The sequence below is a fragment of the Lontra canadensis genome, unplaced genomic scaffold (assembly GCF_010015895.1).
Source record: "Lontra canadensis isolate GAN:19392208 unplaced genomic scaffold, GSC_riverotter_1.0 scaffold8, whole genome shotgun sequence".
Lineage (NCBI taxonomy): Eukaryota > Metazoa > Chordata > Mammalia > Carnivora > Mustelidae > Lontra > Lontra canadensis.
The window spans coordinates 34,685,608-34,709,962 of NW_022631002.1; the positions used below are offsets into that span (position 1 = coordinate 34,685,608).

General features: G+C 36.9%; 1 protein-coding gene across 1 annotated transcript in view; it reads left to right on the forward strand.

Annotated features, from left to right (window-relative positions):
• ITFG1 (integrin alpha FG-GAP repeat containing 1) overlaps window positions 1–24,355 on the forward strand; it is a 289,345-nt gene that overhangs the window by 6,495 nt on the left and 258,495 nt on the right. The window contains exons 4-5 of the mRNA XM_032854567.1: window positions 1,004–1,061; window positions 2,506–2,580. Coding sequence (XP_032710458.1) covers window positions 1,004–1,061; window positions 2,506–2,580 — 133 coding nt within the window. The remainder of the gene's footprint in view (window positions 1–1,003; window positions 1,062–2,505; window positions 2,581–24,355) is intronic.

Below are 24,355 nucleotides of genomic sequence, written 5' to 3' on the forward strand. Positions count from 1 at the left end.
AGGGGCGAATCTGAAATCACTTCTAGAGAACACATTCCACTCTTGCTATCTTAGGAGGAGAGTGATTTATTAAAGGGTTTAAGGCCTATAGAATCATTGGGATAGCTAAAGAACAGACCCTGGGTTGAACTTTCAGGAACAGTCCCCAGAGCCATCAAGGAAGGCTTTTTACTATCAGAACACTGCCAATTGCACAGCAGCTGCTAGAATGACACTGTCTGCTCTGACCCTCACCAGCCAGATGGATGCTCTGCACCCTGCCTCTTGATACTCAACAAATGCAGTGATCAGACACTGAAGTGGAACTACTGCCTTCCAAAATTCAGTGTATCTGATTGGCAAGGCTCACATTTTATTCAGAATCTCAGATCCAGGGATATGTGAGAAATGCTAGTTTGGGTTTCTGGTCTCCCCGTTATAGGAAAACACAAAAAGGTTGGAGTGGAGCTTGAGAGTCTCCCCCAAAACCTTCAAGACTTACCTGAAAAGCCAGTTAGTTATACCTAAATAGATAACTTTGTTCATGAAGCCAGATTGCTCAAGGCAGTGTGGAAGGGATACAGTTGTGTTTTCTGTAACATTTGAGAAGATAAGTAGTAGTCTCAGTACTTCAAATTCATTGTCAGTAAATATCTAAAGAAACAGCACCATTGAAGAAGCATTTCATGTATGTAAGCATGGACATTTTAGAGTCAAGTAGTTTTGTGCATATTGTCAATTGCTCCAGTGCAAAATTGTATTTAAAGAAGACTCACCTAAGAGGTTTTGATTAAATCCTCTAAAGAAAGTTATTGTAATGATGGTCTTAACTATAGAATGAACCCCAGTATTTTGTCTTTACAAACTTGGTGTCAATTTAAGTTAGATTTATAGTGTCTTGTTAATAGTAGTAGTTGAAATTAATTGTAGATGAATTTTGAAAAGAACAGATATTTTACCCCAAGTGTAGATATCAAATATAATATAAAGTACCTGCTAATTTACATATTTTATTTCTATGCAGATCCTAATAATATGACTGTACTCAATAGGACTTTTCAAGATGAACCACTAATTATGGAGTAAGTATGTGCTTGTTTCCTTTGAATGATTTTAAACTTAAAAACATAAAATTTCTCACATAAGAGACCACTTTGCAAAGTAGCATTGACACTAAATTTACTCACCCTTTGAAACTGATAGTCTTACACTCTTGACTGTATGATATTTACTTGCCATAATGGAGAAAAGAAAAAAACGAAATTCAGGGGACGCTTGGATGGCTCAGTGAGTTAAAGCTTCTGCCTTCAGCTCAGGTCATGATCCCAGAGTCCTGGGATCAAGCCCCAGGTCGGGTTCTCTGCTCAGCAGGGAGCCGGCCTCCCCTGAATCTCTTTCTCTGCCTGCCTCTCTGCTTACTTGTGATCTCTGTCTGTCAAATAAATAAATGAAATCTTTTTTAAAAAAAATGAAATTCAGTATTTTAGAAAGAGGAAGAAATTTTGTCTTTTTGTTTCAGTAGCTTTCAATGTGTCCATTATGGATCTATGTTGACTGTAGCCATGTCATTACTCAAAGAATTAAGGTAACTATTTCAGGGTAATACTATTAGCACTTGATTGACAAATATGAATGGCATGGGCTTTTCTCCAGAGATTTAGAAAAACGTCTATATTAAGGAGACACCTTTTTTTAAAGCTCTTCTTTAGTGTTATCATTTATTTCTCAAATACACACACATACTAGATTAAGTGTGATCCAAATTCCTGTCAGGGCTTTTGGTAATGATACAGAGATCATTTGGGGAGCTAAAGCAGTATACAGCCACTTTCTTGTTTCCATTGCTGCCTTTCATTCAGTTATTAAAATAGTAATCATATATCAGTAGGTCAGTGGCCATTTGAAGTCTGAACTGTAAATCCATGGATTGATCATCTTAAAGGCCCTCAGCTTGATTGCTTTCATAGTTGTGTATTTTTTCATTCTTGATGCAGTACTTAATGAACAGTATGAATGTTTAAACCAGCAGGGGATTACTTTTGTGGGCTTTTTCTCCTAAGCCCGTCTAACTACATTGGTTGGGTCTGAAATACACGATGTCTTCTTACCACTCAGGGATAGGCGAAGTTATGCAGAAACTACAGACAGACCTAAAATTTCACAACAAAAGTTCATTTCTTGCTTACACTGCATGTCCAGTGTCGGTCTGTGGTACGCTCAACTTTGTGCCATCAGTCAGGTGCCAGAGGCCCCATCATCTGTGGGGCCAGACCACATGAAACACATGGTCTTCTCATTGCCACTGCAAGCTGAAAGCAGGCTGGATGGTCCAGTAATAAATAATAAACCTTTTTTGCCTAGAAATAACACATGTCTTACACTTCTGCTAACATTTTATTGACCACAGCAGAAACTGGTGAGCATTGTGATGTCAACCACACCTCCCAAAGGTTATTTTCCTTTTAAAGCTAGAACATGAGAATTTTATGAAATAGCTGCTTAATGTTTTTAATATTTTCTTTTCAGCTTCAATGGTGATTTAATTCCTGATGTATTTGGTATTACAAATGAATCCAGCCAGCCACAGATACTATTGGGAGGGTGAGTAAATATGATTATAACCATGTCATTAATTGTACTTATTGCTGCTATAGGATCTGTGTGCCTATGTGAACTGATTGCTTTAACCATTAGGAGAAAACTCACCTCATTGGAAATCCTTGCTCCTAAAGACTTTTAAAAGGGCATTTGGTCATCAAATAGGCTTTCTCAAACAGTTTGGGATTTGATCTGCAACTGCTCTCTAGGTAGAACTGGCTTAAGCCATTTATCTTCTTGGAAATTAAATATATAAACTTATACTTCCCCATTTGAATATTGGTTCTTTAGATGTTTTTTAGGAAAAATTTAATTAAAAAGATGCCTGCAGTCTTGATTGAATTCTCTAGCTTAGTCATGTTTGCTCCGAGACTTTTACTGATAAGCCTGTTCCTTCTCCATTTTATTTGTTCAATGAGCAATCAATATTTGCCTGAGAATGTAAACACTCCTTCTCTGCACTCTGGAAACTTTGTGTTCTTTATCTTTGACAAATATGTGTGCTAGGAGTCTCTTACTACCCATGCGTGCCACTCTTTCAAAAAAACTTTGGAATCTTGGAATTCAAAGATATAATTCCTCTAGACTTAAATAGAACTGGCCTCCTAACTTTTATAGCAAGTTACTTTTCATGAGATGCCTTTAGCTTGGTTAATTTTTTCTTTGTCTGATAAGACAGAAATTTAGTTCAGAAATATAGAACATGGGGCACCTGGGTGGTTCAGTCAATTAAGTGTCCGACTCTTGATTTCAGCTTAGGTCATGATCTCATGAGTAGTGGGAGAGAGACCCACATCAGGCTCCACCATCAGTGGCGAGTCTGCTGGAGAGTCTCCCTCTGCTCCTCCCCCCATTTGCACACACATGTGTGCATCCACGCGAGCTCTCTCTCTCTCTTGCTCTCGCTCAAATAATAAATCTTTGGGGAAAAAAAAGTACAGAACGCATTTACTTGTTTGACTTTCCAGCAAGTGCAGTGAACTACCTTTATTAATAATCTGTCTTCCCCAGGTGTTTGGAAATCTAATGAATTTCTTTCCTGTGTTTTGGAAAAGTCATATATTTTTATATTTGCCTTTTGAAATGTGATTCACAGCCCATAGATGAGTAAATTGTCAAAATGTAAGGTATTATGAGAAGAAACTGTCACATTTCCTGTCACTTTTTCTGAGGGTTTTCAATAAGGAATATGGGTATTTTAATGCTGGTGGTAGTGATCTTTGAGGGACTTACTGTGAATCGTGAATGACAAACATAGTTTTTCTCCCCAGTATTTGAAAAATATCTGAAAGAGAGACCTGAATTCGAGACCAATTGGTTGGAGATCTTGCTTTGCCCTTGTGGCCCTGTCTAGGCTGGGCTGAGTGTGGGTGGGCTCGGAGGAAGGCACAGGTCACCCCTGCCACTGCCAGTCCTGCTTGTTTGCTTTGAGCTGGGACTATTCAGGAAACTGTCTTTTTGTTTCCTCTCTTTAATGGCATACATGGGGCGGGGAGTGGGGGGGCGCTGGCTGTCTCTTTTGGAAGAGCACGACACTCTTGATCTTGGGATCATTAGTTCCAGCCCCCAGGTTAGGTGTAGAGATTACTTAAATTAATAAAAACTCGGGGCACCTGGTCCCTCAGTCGGCTGAGCCTCTGACTCTTGGTTTTGGCTCAGGTCATGCATGATCTCAGGGTCATGAGGTCTGGCTCCGTGCTCACCAAGAATTTGGCTTGAGAGTCTCTCTCTGCCTCTCCCTCTGGCCTTCCCCCTGCCATGCTCATCTGTGCACACTCTCTCTCTCTCTCAAATAAATATATAAATCTTTAAAAATAAAAACTTAAAAATAAATAAATAAATAAAGGCATACATGTGATTGAGAACGTGATGGTGACTTCAGGCCTGCTTTATTTCACAATAATCTCCACTTTAGTCAAAGAAATACTTGGAATACTTTTAATATGTAATTTGACCTTTAGAAATTAAAACTATTGAAACAGCTATCATTAATTCAGAGTTTAAAATTTCTAATATCTTTATGGGTTTTCTACTTAATCTATAAGAAAACTATTGAGAGTATCATGTGATAGTGTCATAGCTTATTCTGAATTCTGCATTAGATTTTTTTCTCTGATGCTTACTGAAAAATAATAGCTTTAAGAACTTATGCCTAGAGACATATTCACTTTTATTTTTTATACACTATATTCTGGTATATTTCAGTATACTGGAGTAATATTTTCATTTATTCTCATTTATACTTTCATTTACAGATTAAACAATAATAGCTAATTGTGTTGTAAGTAACAAGTTTGTATACAAGATTTATTCTGATGCCAGTTTAAAGAATGAAATTACATAAACTGACAGAAAATTCCTATCCATAGCATTGCTGGGATAACTATAGCCTAGCAATATCATGATTCCAGACAACAGAAAGCTTAATATATCCCTATGGGAGCAAGCATTAATGTGTTACTAAAATAAGAAAAATGTATCTAGGCCATATCACTTTTACAAGGTATAGACATATGTACTGGTACATAAGTAAAAAAGCCATCAGCATTGACATTTTGGACTACTCATGAGACCTTGACTGGCACCCTAGTCTTATTTATCAAGAAACCTAACCTACATTTTGCAACTTAAATGTTATGCTTTATGGGCATGCAGACCCAAGATTATCTTAAATTTAATTAAATTTGCAGAACCTTAATTTTATGGGAAATTTGCAATGATCTTTAAATAGAGTACTAAATGCTCGCATAGGATTGTGCTGAAAAGCCCACAGCCATAACCCGGTCCAATGCCAGCATGGAAATAGGAGATTGACCACAAATAAAATTAGCATGACTAGTTTGGCTGGAGTAAATGTACACATGGTCAGTCTAAGCAGGTAGTGATAATAGGCAGAAGGATCCTTTTTAATTGGTACAGTGGGGGCTATCTAACAGGGAAAGTAGGGTGCTAAATCTACTTGGGTACCAGAGATCATTGAACTATGTTAAATGGTCAAAGGTGATGCTTCAGTTTGTGTCTCAACCTCACTTTATAATGACTTGAAATAATGTAATCGTGTGCCCCATTACTTAGAAATAACACCTAGCCATTAAGTATTAGAGGAGCTTTTGCAGTGATGTGAGGTTATCATTAATGAGCATTTTCTATAAAAGGGAATTTGAAACTGATGTTTCATAAGCATTCAGAATATTCAGTATTGAAGTGAAAGCATTTGTACCTGTAATTTTAATCAACGCCAAATATAATATTGGTCTGTTCAAATTTCTGTGACTCATACCGAGTTCAGACGTATTTCTGGTTCAGACCCAAGTTGTATACTTGGGATTATTAATGTAGGTATGTAATAGATAACTACTTTGACATATACTCCCTTTACTTCACAAGTGATTGTGTAAAAATTTTGAATGAATATTAATGGCACTGAAAGCATCCATTTTTAACTGTTAGTTATATGGATGGATATTATTCTCCACTGCCAAAAAAAAAAATTATCTACTATTTATTTATTTCTTTTTATTTCTGCTATTGACTATAGCTATCATTACAATGGAACAGAAAATTATATTATTTCAAAATGTAGAACCAAAAGGTTTTTTTTAACTTTATTTTATGTTCAATTAACCAGTGTATGGTACATCATTAGTTTTTGATAATTTTGATAGAGTGTTCAATGATTCATTAGTTGCGTATGACACCCAGTGCTCATCACCACACATGCCCTCCTTAATACTCATTACCCAGTTACCCCAGCTACCCACCCTGCTCCCTTCTGTAACCCTCAGTTTGGTTCCCAGAGTCCAGAGTCTCTCATGGTTTGTCTCCCTCTCTGATTTCTTCCCATTCGGTTTTCCCTCCCTTCCCCTGTGGTCCTCCACTATTCCATATGTTCCACATATGAGTGAAACCATATGATAATTGTCTTTCTCTTCTTGACTTATTTCACTTAGTATCTTTTATTTAAATATAGTTAGCTACTCTCAATCCAAGAGGCATAAATCCGTATTTTTCCAGGTACACTTTTCTTTTCTCACTTCATACCCATAACTGATTTATTTAATCACCCTTCATGTATACTGCTGATTTTGTTGGTTTGCTGATGCAATACAGAAAATGTTGCAAATATGTTTCTTAATGAAATAATGATATGATATTGTGTAACTTAAATCTATTGTTTAGAAAAATATGAAAATTATAGATTTATAACACCAAAGGGATGAAATACTCCTCAAAGTAGTTTTTAACTTTGTAATCAGCATTAGTATTCATAATCTTAACAAAAAAGGTGGCTTGAGATGATTCATATTTTCTGATATGAAAATAGTAGAATTCCCCTATTAGCCTTTTCCCCTCTCACCTTATATACCATTTATATTTGGAACATTGTTGTTTAAAGGAATCTATTAGAACTTGAGAAATTAGTTTTTTACTATTATTTCCATAGAAATAATAGAACAGTTTTCTAAATTTTCTATATTCCTGAAGAAATTTTCCTATTGTACATAAATTATTTTATTTTCCCATTGTTTCTCATCTAAACCTTTTTCTTTTCAGAATTAAGCCATAGAAATAGTGAAAAGCTTTAGCAGATGACTAAATTGAATATGATGTAATTATTTCGAATGGCATGTCACTTAAGGATCTCTACTTTTATTTTATTTTTTTAAGATTTTATTTATTTATTTGACAGAGAGAGAGTGAGAGAGGGAATACAAGCAGGGGGAGCAGGGGAGGGAGAAGCAGACTTCCCAGCTGAGCAGGGAGCCCAGTGTGGGGCTTGATCCAAGGACCCTGGGATCATGACCTGAGCTAAAGGCAGATGTTTAATGACTGAGCCACTCAGGTGCCCCAAGGATCTCTAATTTTATTTCCTGGAGTTCCACTAGGATGTTTGAGGGGTCAAATGACCTATAATTCCCTGGTGATTGATTATACTACTTTTTTATAGGTATTGGTTGGCAGTATTGTATGTAAGTGAATTTTTATTTATTTGTAAGTGAATGATTTAAGATGTTATTCTTAAAATTTAGTCAACTTTGCCTTTAGTTAAATCTAAAATTTTTATATATGTATTCTTTGTAGTAACCATTTGAAAAGATACCACCTTTTTAAAGAAACACATAGTTTTGTAGTTTCTGTGCAAAGAAATTTGATAGTAACATTTCATCATGAATACTGATGATATTTTAAAATGTCTTGGATTCAGCCTGTTTCTATTAGCATATGTCAAGTTTTTGTTTCCTTCTTTGAGGGCAGACTGTTTTTTTTTTTTTTTTTTAATTTTATTACTACTTGCATATATATTGAAAAAAGTCCACTTTAAAAGAAGCATAGAGGGGCGCCTGGATGGCTCAGTGGGTTAAGCCTCTGCCTTCGGTCAGGTCATGATCCCAGGGTCCTGGGATCGAGCCCCACATTGGGCTCTCTGTTCAGCAGGGAGCCTGCTTCCCCCTCTCTCTCTGCCTGCCTCTCTGCCTACTTGTGATCTCTGTCAAATAAATAAATAAAATCTTTAAAAAAATAAAAAATAAAAGAAGCATAGAATACACTGAACTGTACATTTAAAAATGATGGAGATGGGGGCACCTGGGTGGTAAAGATATGGCTGAAAGAAATCTCCACATTTTCTCCTGTGAACATAAGATGTTATTTCTCTGAGGTCCTTAAGATTTATCTGGTCCTTCCCATACCTTTGAGTTCTCATAGAGGCTCAGAGTGAGTGAATGACCCATCAGGTATCACCAGGGTAACTTTGTTCTCCAGGGATGCTTTTTTAATTCTCTCCTAGATCCTGCTCCTCACTCAGTCTCTCCAGAAGAGGCATAGTGTGGTGTTGCACAGCTGATCTGTCTTCTCTGAGGCCTGGGATTGGATGGTGAGGGAAGAGAAGAAAGAAAACTTTAAACAAGACTGTTTGGTTTTTTAAATATCTACTGAGTGACACTTGGCTTGACATGTTACATCACTTGTCTCGTATTTTTTCTCGCAGCAGATAGCTTATGTGGCTAAAGAGGCTCTCTGAAGGAGGTTGCTTAGAGAGGCTAATTCAAAGGTGAAGTGACCACTACAAGTGCTCAGAATTTATAAATAAATGGTAGATCTGGGTTTAAATCCTGGTCTTTCCAATTCAAAATCCTGTACCTTTTTTTTTTTTTTTTTTTAATTGTCAGAGAGAGAGAGCACAAGCAGGGGGAGCAGCAGGCAGAGGGAGAAGCAGGCTCCCCACTGAGCAAGGAGCCTGATGTGGGACTGGATCCCAGAACCCTGGGATCATGACCTGAGCTGAAAGCAGAGGCTTAACCGACTGAGCCACTCAGGCATCCCTAAAGCCTGGACTCTTGCCTTCATTTCTGTATAGCCATTACCATTGCTATAGTCACAGAGGGCCTTTGGTGGTGCTGCTAACGTGGCTAGCTGGGACTTCTCATAGCATAGTGGCTGTTTTACAAGAAGGAGCTTCCTAAGAGGTGTAGATAGAAGCTATAGCTCTCTTCCAGATCCAATTCTAGAAGTTAAACAGCATCACTTGACTTCTGCTGCATTCTCTTGGTCAGAACAGATCAAAGAACTAGCAAATATTCAAGGGAAATCTTGGAGGATTATAGAGTCTCCCTATGGATGTGGGCATGGTGGAATTAAAATGCAAAAGAACATATAGGATGGGAAATAATGTGGCCATCTTTGGAAACACATCACAGTAGTCTGTTTATGTACTTTACCATGAATGAAAACCTACCAAGGAATATGCAAACAGATCATTTAGTAAATCACGTTTCATAGCACTCCTACCTAAAATTGATGTGCCTGTATGTCCAGTATTTCTCTTTCCTTATACCTGTGTCTCTTAAGATGAAGGTTGGCTGCAGAAGGGAGCATTTTGATCCACAGTGAGATATTCTGATTTTAGATGTGGTAGACTAAGGTTGTGGGAGTAATGACAGCTTTTGTTTTAATGACTTTGCCTCTTCCATTCTGTAACAGTTGTAAAAAATCTGTTACTGTTCAGAGAGAGCCCTGTGACAGCAGACCAAAAAGCATCCATAATAAACACCAAATTCCTATAGCAGACCTTTAAGCCTTTCATAGTACTCTAACACTAGAACACAACATTAACTGGAAAGAAGGTACCTTTCATCCCAATGTAGTTTTGGGTGATGACAATGATTATTATATACGTGACTAGAATGTTCACTAGGACTACGAAACCTATGGATAAAACTTTTACATAATTTCCTTCATATTTGATATGCAGTTTTCTATCATATAGCTGAAAACTTTTATCAAATCATACCCAAAAAATTCCATTTAAAGTAAAGGATCTTATTATGTCTTATGGAATGTTTATTCTCTTTCTCTTATTAATAAAAAATAGGGGCGTCTGGTTAGCTCAGTCAGTTAAGTGTCTGCCTTCTGCTCAGGTCATGATCCTGGAGTTCCAGAATCAAACTCCACATCAGGCTTCCTGCTCAGCAGGGAATTTGCTTCTCCCTCTGCCCTTTACCCTGCTCATGTTCTCTCTCTCTCTCTCTTTCTCACTCTGTCTCTCTCTCAAATAAGTAAACAAAATCTTTTTAAAAAATAAATAATAAATAAATAATAAATTTACCTGCTGCTCCTTAGCCAGATTATTTTTTATAGTCTATACCTTTCTCACTTATTATACTCACAGGAAAATTTTCTTCTGTGTAAAGAAATAAAAAAGTTCTCATTTTTATACCCTTTTTAAAAAACTTTTGTACTCGGTTTTTATTGAATTACTTCAAAAGCCAGACATCTGAGATCAATATTCATTCACATTTAATGAAGAACTATTGTCTTTTATCATACTTATTGTATTATAAATTATTTTAGCTGTATTGCATTGCTGTAAGTTAACTAATAAACAGCATGTTCCTTCACTACCTTCTTTTTTATAAAAATAGATAAATTTTATAAAAACTGTTATTTTAACCTTGACTGCTTTTAGTAATCTACCCCACAATACATATTCTGTACTTTTCTCAGCAACTTTTATGATATTCCTTGAAAGACACATTAACACATATATTTGAATTGAGAAACTGAAGTCAAACTCTTGAGAGAAAATGAAATTCATTTGGAGATTGGTTTGACAGTGAGAACTGGCTTTGCTAACTGGATTATATGGCAGACATTTTTCATACATACAGTGAGTTAAATCAGCAGCTCTAATATTATTTTACTTTTATTACGAAAAAATTTAAAGGTATGCAAAGGTATAGAGAATGGGATAATTAATTTCCGTATGATGTACCTATCAGCCAACTATACTTAACTTACCAACTCTTACCAGTCTTGTTTCTTTCATATCTTTCCCCTCATTTTTCTCCTCTGACCCACACCCAATATGTTTTTAGTCTATAAATATTTCAATATGTATCTCTAAAATATCTCTAATAAAGATTTTAAAAATACATAATCACAATATAGTTATCATACCTTAACATCTAGGGAGATTTTAATTTAAATTAATATGAACAAGATTTCTTAGCATTTTATCTATAAAGATGAAGCCTACAAATAAACATAATGCTGAATCCTGTCTCATTCTGGCAATGTCATGTTATTATAAAAAATAATATATTTTAAAAGTCTGATCATTTCTTCAAAAAATGAATTTCTAGGGGTGCCTGGGTGGCTCAGAGGGTTAAGCCTCTGCCTTCGGCTCAGGTCATAATCCCAGGGTCCTTGGATCAAGCCCTGCATTGGGTGCTCTGCTTCCAGGGAGCCTGCTTCCCCCTCTCTCTCTACCTGCCTCTCTGCCTACTTGTGATCTTTCTCTCTCTGTCAAATAAATAAATATAATTTTTTTAAAAAATGCATTTCTAATAAAATTTTACATTTCAGTAAATTATCAAATTATTTTCATCAATTGTACACTAAGAGTTAAAATAATTCAACTTCAAAGAGATTTTTTTTAAAGATGTTATTTATTTATTTCAGAGAGAGATTGGGAGGGAGAGCACAGAGAGAGAAGCAGACTTCCCACTGAGCAGAAAGCCTGATGCTGGGTTCCATCCCAGGACCCTGACTGAGATCATAACCTGAGCCAAAGGCAGATGCTCAACCAACTGAGCCACCCAGGTGCCTGAAAAGAGATTTCTCTTAATACTTGAATATATATGGTAATCTGGATGATCCCAGGGTCCTGGGATCAAGCCCTGCATTAGGCCTCCTGCTCAGTGGGGAGCCTGCTTCTCCATCTCCTCCCTGCTCATGCTGTCTCTCACTATCTCTGTCCCTATCTCTGTCCCTCTCAAACTTGAATATGTAAACAAAACCAACTTAAATACCAATATTAATTTATATATTAATTTGTAGACATGCATTTCTTTGGAAACATATGATAAAGTAACCACTACAACCAGCAAACAAATTTCAGATGTAAGAATATTGTATATCATGATAAAGTTCTGTAAGAAAAATGTAATATAAGTACAAGGTCGGTGAAAAAGAAAGAGATATATAAATAAAAAAGACCTCATTCACGCATATCTTTCTTAAAGTCTACTATAGTTAACATCCAGTGTTTTATTAATTTTAAGTGTACAGTATAATCATTTGACAATTCTTTTTTTTTCTTTTTCTTAATTAACATATAATGTCTTATTTGTTTCAGGGGTATGGGTCTGTGATTCATCAGTCTTGCACAATTCACATCACTCAGCATAGCACACACCCTCCCCAATGTCCCATCACCCAGCCACCCCGTCCCTACTACCCCTGTCCCCTCCAGCGATCCTCAGTTTTTTCCTGAGATTAAGAGTCTCTTATGGTTTGTCTCCCTCTCTGGTTTCCTCTTGTTTCATTTTTCCCTCCCTTCCCCTATGATCCTCTGTCTTGTTTCTCAAATTCCTCATATCAGTGAGGTCAAATGATACTTGTCTTTCTCTGATTGACTTATTTCACTTAGCATAATACCCTCTGGTTCCATCCATGTCCTTGCAAATGGCAAGATTTCTTTTTCTTGATGGCTACATAGTATTCCATTGTATATATAATACATCTTCTTTACCCATCCATCTGTTGATGGACATCTAGGCTCTTTCCATAGTTTGCCTATTGTGGACATTGCTACTATAAACATGTGGGTGCCCATGCCCCTTCGGATCATTACATTTGTATCTTTAAGGAAAATCCCCAGTAGCACAATTGCTGGGTCATAGGGTAGCTCTATTTTCAACTTTTTGAGGCACTTCCAACTGTTTTCCAGAGTGGCTGCACCAGCTTGTATTCCCACCAACAATATAGGAGGGTTCCCCTTTCTCCACATACTCGCCAAAAGCTGTTGTTTCCTGACTGGTTAATTTTAGCCATTCTGACTGGTGTGAGGTGGTATCTCACTGTGGTTTTAATTTGTATTTCCTGTTGCCCAATGATATTGAGCACTTTTTCATGTGTCTGTTGGCCATCTGGATGTCTTCTTTGAAATGTCTATTCATGTCTTCTGCCTATTTCTTGATTGGATTATTTGTTCTTTGGGTCCTGAGTTTGATAAGTTCTTTTTAGATTTTGGATATCCGCCCTTTATCTGATACGTCAGTTGCAAATATCTTTTTCTATTCGTTTGGTTGTCTTTTGGTTTTATTGAATGTTTTCTTTGCTGCGTAAAGGTTTGGATCTTGATGAAGCCCGAGTAGTTCATTTTTGCCCTTGCTTCCTTGCCTTTGATGATGTTTCTAGGAAGAAGTTGCTGTGGCTGAGGTCGAAGAGGTTGCTGCCTGTGTTCTTCTCAAGGATTTTGATGGATTCCTGTCTCACATTGAGGTCTTGCGTCCATTTTGAGTCTATTTTTGTGTGTGGTGTAAAAAAATGGTCCAGTTTCATTCTTCTGCATGAGGCTGTCCAATTTTCCCAATGCCATTTGTTGAAGAGACTGTCTTTTTTCCATTGGACATTGTTTCCGGCTTTGTCAAGGATTAGTTGACCATAGAATTGAGGGTCCATTTCTGGGCCCTCTAGTCCATTCCATTGATTTATGTGTCTGTTTTTGTGCAAAACCATGCTGTCTGGATGAGCACAGCTTTGTAACATAGCTTGAAGTCAGGCATTGTGATGCCTCTAGCTTTGGTTTTCTTTATCAACATCCCCCTGGTGATTAGGGATCTTTCCTGTTTCCATACAAATTTTAGGATTGTTTGTTCCATTTCCTTGAAAAAAGTTGGTGGTATTTTGATAGGGATTGCATTAAATGCACAGTTCCTTTAAGTAGCATAGACATTTTCACAAAATTTGTTCTTCTAATCCATGAGCATGGAATGTTTTTCCATTTCTTTGTGTCTTCATCAATTTCTTTCCTGACTACTTTGTAGTTTCCTGAGTACAGATTTTTTGCCTCCTTGGTTAGATGTATTTCTAGCGATCTTGTGATTTTCGGTGCAACTGTAAATTGGATTGACTCCTTAATTTGTCTTTCTTCTGTCTTGTTGTTGGTGTATAGAAATGCAACTGATTTCTGTGCATAGATTTTATATCCTGACACTCTACTGAATTCCTCTATGGGTTCTGGCAGTTTTGGAGTGGAGTCTCTTGGGTTTTCCATATAAAGTATCCTGTCATCTACAAAGAGTGAAAGTGGTGGTGGGTATTATTTAGAAGAATAGGTATTAATTCTTCTTTAAATGTTTGGTAGATCTGACATATTACCAACATCAGTATTGATTAGGTCCCTAGCCTTTGGTACTGCCTCTGGTTCTTTTTTTTGTGGTGACTTTTTCCACCTTGTCATTTTATCCAGATAAGAATATATGAACGAGAGAATAAAATACTAAAAGGGTGGCAAAGACCCCAGAAAAATGTGCAGTAACCAAATCAGAAGAGACCCCAAATCATACGGAGAAGAAAGGGGGTAAAAAGAAGTTCAAAAAAAACTAAAAAAAAAAAAAAAGAAGAAGAAGAAGAAGAAGAAAAATATATATATTAGACTGCAGAGCCACCCACTTGATTTTGGGAGTATTTTGGTCTCTTAGAAGAAACTTCCTCCCAAAATTTTAAAGAAAGAAAAAACATATATACACACACACACACATAAGGGTAAATACGATGAAGGGATGGAATATGACTATAAAGATGAAAATTTTTTAAAAACTAGAAAAGGAGTTGATAAGATGAGTTGGTTGGGAAAAGAAAGAAAAAGAAAATGGAGAGAATTTGCTCAGGCTGGAGACTAGAACAAACCCTGTGCTAGATTTAGGGTATATTTTGATCTATTAGAAGAAGTTGTATCCCACAGTTTTTTAGAAGAAAGAAACCCTATATGTATACAAAAGATCTAACTTTATCTTTAGTTAGATAACAATGAATACAACTCTATCTTAAGTTAGATACAATGAAGGATAAAATATGACTATAATAATAAACATTCAAAAGGATATTTTTTAAGAAAGGATTGTTAAGATCTTAATCTTAAGATTAAGATTGTTAAGATAGTTAAAAATGTTAGAAGAGGAAAGAATAAAATTTTCAAAATTAGAATAAGAAAAAAATAAAATTAAAAAATTTAACTTTGCAAGACTAAAGAATCATGGGGAGAAAGCCATGAATTCCATGCTTTGCTTTCCCCTCCTCTGGAATTCTGCTCTCCTTGATCAGTGAGCTTGGTCTTGGCTGGATATCTTGCTGATATTCTGGGGGAGGGGCCTGTTGTAGTGATTTTCAAGTGTCTTTGCTGAGGCGGAATTGCCGCGCCCTTGCCAGGGGCTGGGCTAAGTAATCTGCTCCGGTTTGCTCTCGGGAGCTTTTGTTCCCTGAATGCTATCTGTAGAGCTCTGGAGGACAGGAATGAAAATGGCGGACTCCTAATCTCCCACCTAGAGGAGCCAAGAGCTCGGCCCTGGGAGAAAAGTGCTCAATCACTACCATCTCCCTGGCCTGGGACCGAGCATTTCTGTCTCTGGCACACAGCTCCATTTGGAGTCTCCAAACCCAGCAGATCCCTGCCACTCTTCCAAGGGCGTGTCCCCAGATCTGCCATTTTTGGGGTCCCTGCTCAAAGAGCAGTGGTCTGACAGTGCCACAGATCACAGTTTAAGGTAACCTCGAGCTGAAAGCTCACGCCCCTGCTCCGTCTCTGTAGCCAGCTTCCCCGCTCTAATACCTGCGAACTCTGCTACACTCAGATACCCTCAATCCTCCTGTGATCCCGTGGGACCTGAGACCACACTGTGCCCTAGAGGGCTCCAACCCCGGTTTGCCTCTGGAGCGATGTCCCTCAGTGGAGCAGACTTCTAAAAGTTCGGATTTTGTGCTCTGCTGCTCTGCAGCTTGCTGGGAGCTGGCCCCTCCCCCAACAATCTATCTTCCTGCTGCTTCAGATTCACTTCTCTACAGGTCCTACCTTTCAGAGAGTGGTCAATTTTCTGTTTCTAGAATTGCTGCTCTTCTTCTCTTCGATCTCCTGTTGGATTTGTAGGTGTTCGGAATGGTTTGATAACTATCTAGCTGAACTCCTGCTACCTGATGTCATCTCAGCCTGCAACTCCTCCGCCATCTTCTGCCTTGGATTCACTTCTCTGCACGCCCAACCTTCCAGAAGGTGGTTGTTTTTCTGTTCATAGAATTGCTGCTATTCTTTTCGATCTCCTTTGAGTTTGTAGGTGTTTAGAATGGTTTGATAACTATCTAGCTGAATTCCTGGCACCAGACAAAATTTAGGTCTCCTACTCCTCCACCATCTTTTAAACTTCCTCATTTGACTATTCTATACCTTACTCGGTGCTCATCAAGACAAGTATAATCCCCTTCACCTATTTTACCCATTCCCCTCTGGTAACCATCAGTTCTCCATACTTAAGAGACTGGTTTTTTGGTTTATCCCATTTTCTTTCCTTTATTCTTTGATTTCTTTCTTAAAGTCTACATATGAATAAAATCATGGTATTTGTCTTTCTCTAAGTGCTTATTTTGCTTAACATTATACTCTCTAGATTCATCCATGTTGATGCAATAGGCAAGATTTCATTCTTTCCTATGGCTTTTCTAAGGCTGAATAATATTCCTTTTTGTGTTTGCGTGTTATTCACTATAACTTCTTTATCCATTCATTTATCAATGAACACTTTAGCTGCTTCCATAATTTGGCTATTGTAAATAATTCTGCAATAAATGTAAGGTTGCCTGTATCTTTTCAAATTAGTGTTTTCATATTCTTTGGGCAAATACCCACTAATGCAATTACGAGTAGTTCTAATTTAATTTTTGAGGAACCACCATACTGTTTTCCACAATGGCTGCATCTGTTGTAGTCTCACCAAGAGTACACGTTCTTACCAACACTGTTTCTTGTGTTGTTTTTGCCATTTTGACAGGTGTGAACTAATAACTTACTGTGGTTTTGATTTGCATTTCCCTGATCATGAGTGATGTTGAACATCTTTTCATGTGTCTATTGACCATCTGGATGTCTTTTTTGGAGAAATGACTATTCATGTCACCGGATTATTTTTTTCTTTTTTGGATTGAGTTGTATAAGTTATTGATATACTTTTACTTATTAACCCTTCATTAGATATGTAATTTGCAAATATCTTCTCCCATTCAGTAGGTTATCGTGTAGTTTTGTTGATTGCTTCCATTGCTTTGCAATAGCTTTTTACTTTAATGTAGTTCCAAGAGTTTATTTTTGCTTTTGTTTTCCTTGCCTCAAAAGACACATTTTGAGAAATATTCCTTTGGTCAATGCCAGAGAAAATACTGCCTGTGCTCTATTCTAGGATTTTTATGGTTTCAGGTCTCATATTTAGGTCCTTAATGCATTTGAGATTATTTTTGTGTATGATATAAGTAAGTGATATAGTTTCATTTTTATTTCATATAACTGTCTAGTTTTCCCAAAACCATTTCTTGAAAAGACTGTCTTTTTCCTTTGGATATTATTTCCTGCTTTGTTGAGAATTAATTGATGATTTAATCATGGGTTTCCTTCTGGGCTTTCTATTCTATTCTCTTGATCTGTGTATCTCTTTATGTGCCAGTATCATACTATATTAATTACTGCACCTTTCTGGTGTAACTTGAAATCTGGACTTGTGATGTCTCTAGCCTTGTTTTTCTCTTTCAAGACTACTTTGGCTCTTTGTGGTCTTTTGTTGTTCCATGCAAATTTAAGATTTTTCTAGTTCTGTGGAAAATGCTGTTGGTATTTTGATAGGGATTGGATTAAATGTGTAGATTGCTTTAGGCATTATGGACATTATAATAATATTGGTCTTTCCAATCCATGAAAATAGATTGTCTTCCCATTTGTTTGTGTTGTCTTTAATTTCTTTCATCAGTGTTTTATAGTTTTCAGAGTACAGGTCTTTCACTTCACTGGTTGAGTTATTCCTAGTTATTTTATTGTTTTGGTACAGTTGTAATTTGGATTATTTTCATAATTTCTCTTTCTGCTACTTCATTATTAGTATATAGAAATGGAGCAGATTTCTGTGCATTGATTTTGTATCCTGCAACTTTACTGAATTGATTTGTCAGTTTTAGTAGTTTTTGCTGGAGTCTGGTGTTTCCTATATATAATATCGTGTCATCTGCAAATAGTGCAAGTTTTACTTCTTCCCTACCAGTTTGGGTGCCTTTTTTATTCCTATATGTGGTTTGACTGTTGTGGCGAAGACATCTACTACCATGCTGAATAAAAGTGGTGAGAATAGACTTCCTTGTCTTGCTCCTGACCACAGGGGGAAAGCTCTCTGTTTTTGTCTTTGTTTTTGTTTGTTTGTTTTTTGTTTTTTACCTTTGAGTGTGATGTTAGCTATGGGTTTTTCATGTATGGCCGTTATTATGTTAAGCTATGTTCCCTCTAAACTCCTTTGTTGAGGGATTTTTATCATGAATGAATGTTGTATCTTGTCAAATGCTTTTTATTCATCTATTGAGATGATCATAGTGCTTTTATCCTTTCTCTTCTTTTTTTGTTTTAAGATTTTATTTATTTATTTGAGACAGAGACCGAGAGCATAAGCCGGGGATGAAGGGGGAGGGTGAAGAGGAGCAGAGGGAAAATGAGAGGGACAAGCAGACTCCCTGCTGAGTGCAGAGCCCAATTTAGGGCTCAATCCCAGGACCCTGAAATCATGACCTGAGCTGAAGTCAGACGCTTAACTGACTGAGCCACCCAAGAACCCCTATCCTTTCTCTTATTAATGCGATGTATCACCTTGTGAATATTGAAACACTCTTGCATCCCAGGAAAAATCACAGTTGGTCATAGTGAATGAATTTTTTTAATATGCTCTTTGATTCAGTTTGCTAATATTTTGTTGAGGAATTTTGTATGTATATTCATTCGTCAGAGATATTGGCCTGTAGTTCTCTTTTTTTAAGTTTTTATTTAAATTCCAGTTAGCTTACATACAGTGTAATATTAGTTTCAAGTGTGCAATATAATGATATAACACTGTGCTCATCACAGCTACACTCCTTATTCCCCATCACCTATTTAACCCATCACCTCACCCACCTGCCTTCTGGTAATCATCAGGTTGTTCTCTATACTTAAGAGTCTATTTCTTGGGCTCCTGGGTGGCTCAGTTGGTTAAGCGGCTACCTTTGGCTCCAGTTCATGATCCCAGGTCCTGGAATTGAGCCCCATATTGGGTTCCTTCCTCAGCAGGGAGTCTGCTTCTTGCTCTGTCTGCCACTCCCCCTGCTTGTGCTTGCTCTCCCCCCACCATGTGTCAAATAAATAAATAACATCTTTAAAAAAGAAGAAGTCTATTTCTTGGTTGCCTCTCTTTTTTCCCCTTTGCTCATTTGTTTCTTAAATGCCACATAAGAGAGAAATCATATGGAATTTATCTTTTCTCTGACTGACTTGTTTTACTTAGTGTGATACTTTCTAGCTCTATCCACGTTGTTGTACATGGCAGTATTTCATGCTTTTTTATAGATGATTGATAGCCCATTGTGTGTGTGTGTGTGTGTGTGTGTGTACACATACCACATATTCCTTATCCATTAGTCAGTCAGTAGACATTCGGGCTACTTCCATAATTTGTTATTGTAGATAATGCTGCTGTAAACATCGGGGTGCATGCATACCTTTGAATTAATATTTTTGTTTACTTTGGGTAAATACCTAGTAGTGAAATTGCTGAATCATAGAGTACTTCTACTTTTAACTTACTATTTTCCACAATGGCTGCACCAGTTTGCATACCCACCAACAGTGCAAGAGGGTTCCTCCTTCCCCACATCCTCACCAACATCTATTTTCTTTGTGTGTGGTTGATTTTCACCATTCTGACAGATGCGAGGTGATATCTAATTCTAGCTTTGATTTGTATTTCCCTGATGATCACTGATGTGGAGTACCTTTTCATGCATCTGTTGGTCATCTGTATATCTTTGGAAATATGTGTGTTCATGTCTTCTGCCCATTTTTAATTGGATTCTTAATTTTGGTGGTGTTGGGTTATATAAGTTCTTTATATATCTTGCATATTAACCCTTTATGAGCATTGTCACTTGCAAATATCTTCTCCCTTTTAGTAGGTTGTCTTTCAGTTTTGTTGATTGTTTCCTTTGCTGGTCAGAAGATTTTTATTTTGATGTAGTCCCAAAAGTTTATTATTGCTTTTGTTTCCCTTGCCTTAAGAGACATATCAAGAAAATGTCCAGCCAATGTCAGAGAAATGACTTCCTGTGCTCTTTCTAGGATTTTTATGGTTCTAGGTTTCGTATGTAGGTCCTTAATCCAGTTTTAGTTTACTTTTGTGTATGGTGTAAGAAAGTAGTCTTGTTTCATTCATTTGCATGTTGTCCAATTTTCCCAACATTATTCGTTGAGACTGTCTTTTCCTCATTGTATATTGTTTCCTGTTTTGTCAAAGATTAACCGACCATATGATTATGCATTCATTTCTGTGTTTTCTATTTGTTTTATTGATCTATGTGTCTGTTTTTGTGCCAATACCTTACTGTTCTGATCACTGTAGCTTTGTCCCACCCCCTACCCCTCCAAAACCCTCAGATTGTTTTTCAGAGTCCACAGTCTCTCATGGTTCGTCTCCCCCTCCAATTTTGTAATACAACTTGAAGTCCAGGACTGTGATGCCTCCAGCTTTGCTTTCCTTTTTCAAGGTTGCTTTGGCTAATTCATGGTCTTCTGTGGTTCCATACAAATTTTAGGATTGTTTGTTCTACCTCTGTGAAAATGTTACTGGTATTTTGATAAGGATTGCATTAAATATGCAGATTGCTTTGGGTAGTGTAGACATTTTAACAGTATTTGTGTCTCTGATTCAGAAGACTATAATGTCTTTCCATTCCTCTGTGTTACCTTCAATTTCTTTCATGAATGTTTTATAGTTTTCAGAGTACAGGTCTTTCACCTCTTTGGTATATTAATTTTGTATCCTGGAACTTTACTGAATTTATCAGTTCTAGCCATTTTTCAGGTTTTATATACATATATAGTATGATGTCATCTACAAACAGTGAAAGTTTTACTTCTTCCTTGCTGATTTGGTTGTCTTTTATTTCTTTTTGTTTGAGTGCTGAGGCTAGGATTTCCGGTACTATGTTGAATAAAAGCACTGATAGTGGACATCCCTGTCTTGTTCCTGACTATAGAGGAAAAGCTCTCATTTTTTCCCTTTTTAAGACAGTATTAGCTTTGGTTTTTTTCATATATAGCCTTTATTATGTTGAGGTATGTTCCCTCTAAACCTACATTGTTGTCTACATGAGGTATGTTCCCTCTAAACCTACATGAGTTGTCTCAAATGGATGTTGTACTTTGTCAAATACTCTTTCTACATCTATTGAAATGATTATATGATTCTTTTCTTTTGTTAATGTCATATATCACATTGATTGATTTGTGGATATTGAACCACACTTGCAACCCGGGAATAAATCCCACTTGATCATGGTGAGTGGTTTTTTTTTTTTTTTAATGTCTTGTTGGACTCTGTTTTCTTGTATTTTATTGAGAATTTTGGCATTTATGTTGATCAAGAATATTGGCCGACAGTTATCTTTATTAGTGGCATCGTTATGGGGTTTTGGTATCAGGGTAATGCTGGCCTCATAGAATGAATTTTGAAGTTTTCTTTCCTATTTTTTTTTAATAGTTTGAGAAGAATAGATATTACCCCTTCTCTTAAGTTTTTGGTAGACTTCATCTGTGAAGCCGTCTGGTCCTAGACTTTCGTTTGTTACAGTTTTTGAGTAGTGATTCAATTTCATTGCTTGTAATCTGTCTGTTCAAACTTTCTATTTCTTCCTCATTCAGTTTTAGGGGGTTGTAGACTTCTAGAAATGTATCCATTTCTCCTAGAATGTCTAGTTTGTTGGTATATAATTATTTGTAGTATTCTCTTACAATAGGTTGTATTTCTTTGGTATCAGTTATTATTTCTTCTCTTTTATTTCTGATTTTGTTTGAGTCCTCTCTCTCTCTCTCTCCCTCTTTCCCTCTCCCCCCCCCACTTTTTCTTGATGAGTCTGGCTAAGGGTTTGTCAATTTTATTCATCTTTAGAAAGAACCAGCTCCTGGTTTCATTGATATGTTCTGTTGGCTTTTTTAGTTTCTATTTTATTTCTGATCTAATCTTTATTATATTCTTTCTTCTGGTTTTGGGTTTTGTTTGTACTTTTTTAGCTCCTTTGGGTATAAGATTAGATTGTATATTTGAGTTTTTGGCTTTTTTTTTTTTTTCCTCTTGAGGTAGGGCCATATTGCCATAAACTTTACTCTTAGAAAATCTTTGCTGTGTCCTGAAGATTTTGGAGCATCGTGTTTTCGTTTTCATTTGTCTCCATGTATTTTTTTAGTAAGGGAGGGGCAGAGGAAGTGGGGAGAAAGAATCTTAAGCAGGTGGAGCCTGACATGGCTCAGTCTCACAACCCTCAAATCATGACCTGAGCTGAAACCAAAAGTTGGACATTTAACTGACTGAGCCACCCAGGCACTCTGTCTCCATGTATTTGCTTTTCTCTTTTATTTTTTAGTTGACCCATTCATTGTTAGTAACGTGTTATTTAACCTTCATGTATTTGTGCTCTTCCTATATTTTTTCTTGTGGTTGATTTCTGATTTCATAGTGTTGTGCTCAGAAAAGGTGCATGACTTTGATCTTTTTCAGTTTGTTGAAACTTGTTTCAGTTTGTTGAAACTTGTTTTGTGACCTACTATGTGATACATTCTGGAGAATGGTCCATCTGCACTTGAAAACAATATGTATTCTGCTGTTTTAGGATGGAATATTTGAATACGTCTAGTAAATCCATGTGGTCCAATGTGCAATTAAAAGCCACTGTTTCCTTGTTGATTTTCTCTTTAGATGATCTGTTCATTGATGTAAGTGGGACATTAAAGTCCTGTCCTATTGTTATATCAATTAGTCCCTTTATGTTTGTTATTAACTTATTAACTTATTAACTTTTCTATGTACTTGGGTGCCCCCAGGTTGGATGCATAGATATTTACGATTGTATTACCTTGTTAGATTGTTTCCTTTATAATTATATGGTGTCCTTCTTTGTTTCTTGTTACAGTCTTTGTTTAAAGTCTATTTTGTTCACTATAAGGGTTGCTCCCTTGGCTTTTTTACTTCATGTGCATCATTAATGCTTCTCCATCCCTTCACTTTCAGTCTGCATGAGTCTTTAGGTCTTAAATGAGTCTCTTGTAGGCACCATAATGGTGGGTCTTATATTATATCTATTCTGTCACCCTGTGTCTTTTGATTAGAGCATGTAGTCCACTTATATCCAAAGTTATTATTGATAGTTATGTCCTTAGTTGCCATTTTATTACTTATTTTGTAACCCTGAGACAGTGAATGAAAGGATTACTCCCAAAAGCTTAGTAGGAGAAAGGAGAGGCCTGGGGGGCCAGACGCTCTAGTTGAGCGTCTAGTTGAGCCAAGTTCTGTCTCTGCTTTTATTGTGAGTTTAATTAATACACCATGTGCAAGGCAAGGAGTTAGTGAAGGTACAGGACCACTACAGATGCCTGCTCTTAAGCATTTACTCCCTGGATGAAACCCTTGAGCCATAGTAAGAATCTGGCCACATTCAGCCAAGAAACTTGAGAGGAGGCCCAGCGTTCTTTTACTTTTCAATGGGCCTCATCCAGGGCGGCATATACAAGTCAGGTTTTATCTGTTTGAGCACTGTAAATCCCCACATTGTTTTATGGTTGTTTGTGGTTCTTATTCTCTTGTTCTCTTTCATGGTTAGTGGTACACTTAAATTCCTTTCCCTTTATTTTTTATATATCCATTACTGGTTTTTGATTTGTGGCTACCAACTGGTTTGTCTGTCACATCTTGTGCATATAGTAATCTATTTTAAGTTGATGATCGCTTAAGTTTGAACCATTCTTTGCTTCTGTCCCCCACCTCCCCACATTTTATGTATATAGTATCATAATTGACATGCTTCTATTTTGTGAGTCCCTTGATTGATTTTTACAGTATACTTATTTTTCTGCTCTTGTGTTTCCTACTTTTCTTATTTATTATTTATGTTCTGTCCTTTTCTCATATAGAGTCCCCTTTAAGATTTCTTGTGGGACTGGTCTAATGGTCATGAATTCCTTTGACTTTAATTTGTCTGAGAAACTCTTTATCACTCCTTCTATTCTGAATGATAGTCTTGCTACAGAGAGTATTTTTTTTTAAGATTTTATTTATTTATTTGACACAGAGAGAGAGAGAGCACAAGTAGGCAGAGAGACAGGCAGAGAGAGAGGGGGAAGCAGGCTCCCTGCTGAGCAGAGAGCCCGATATGGGGCTCGATCCCAGGACCCTGA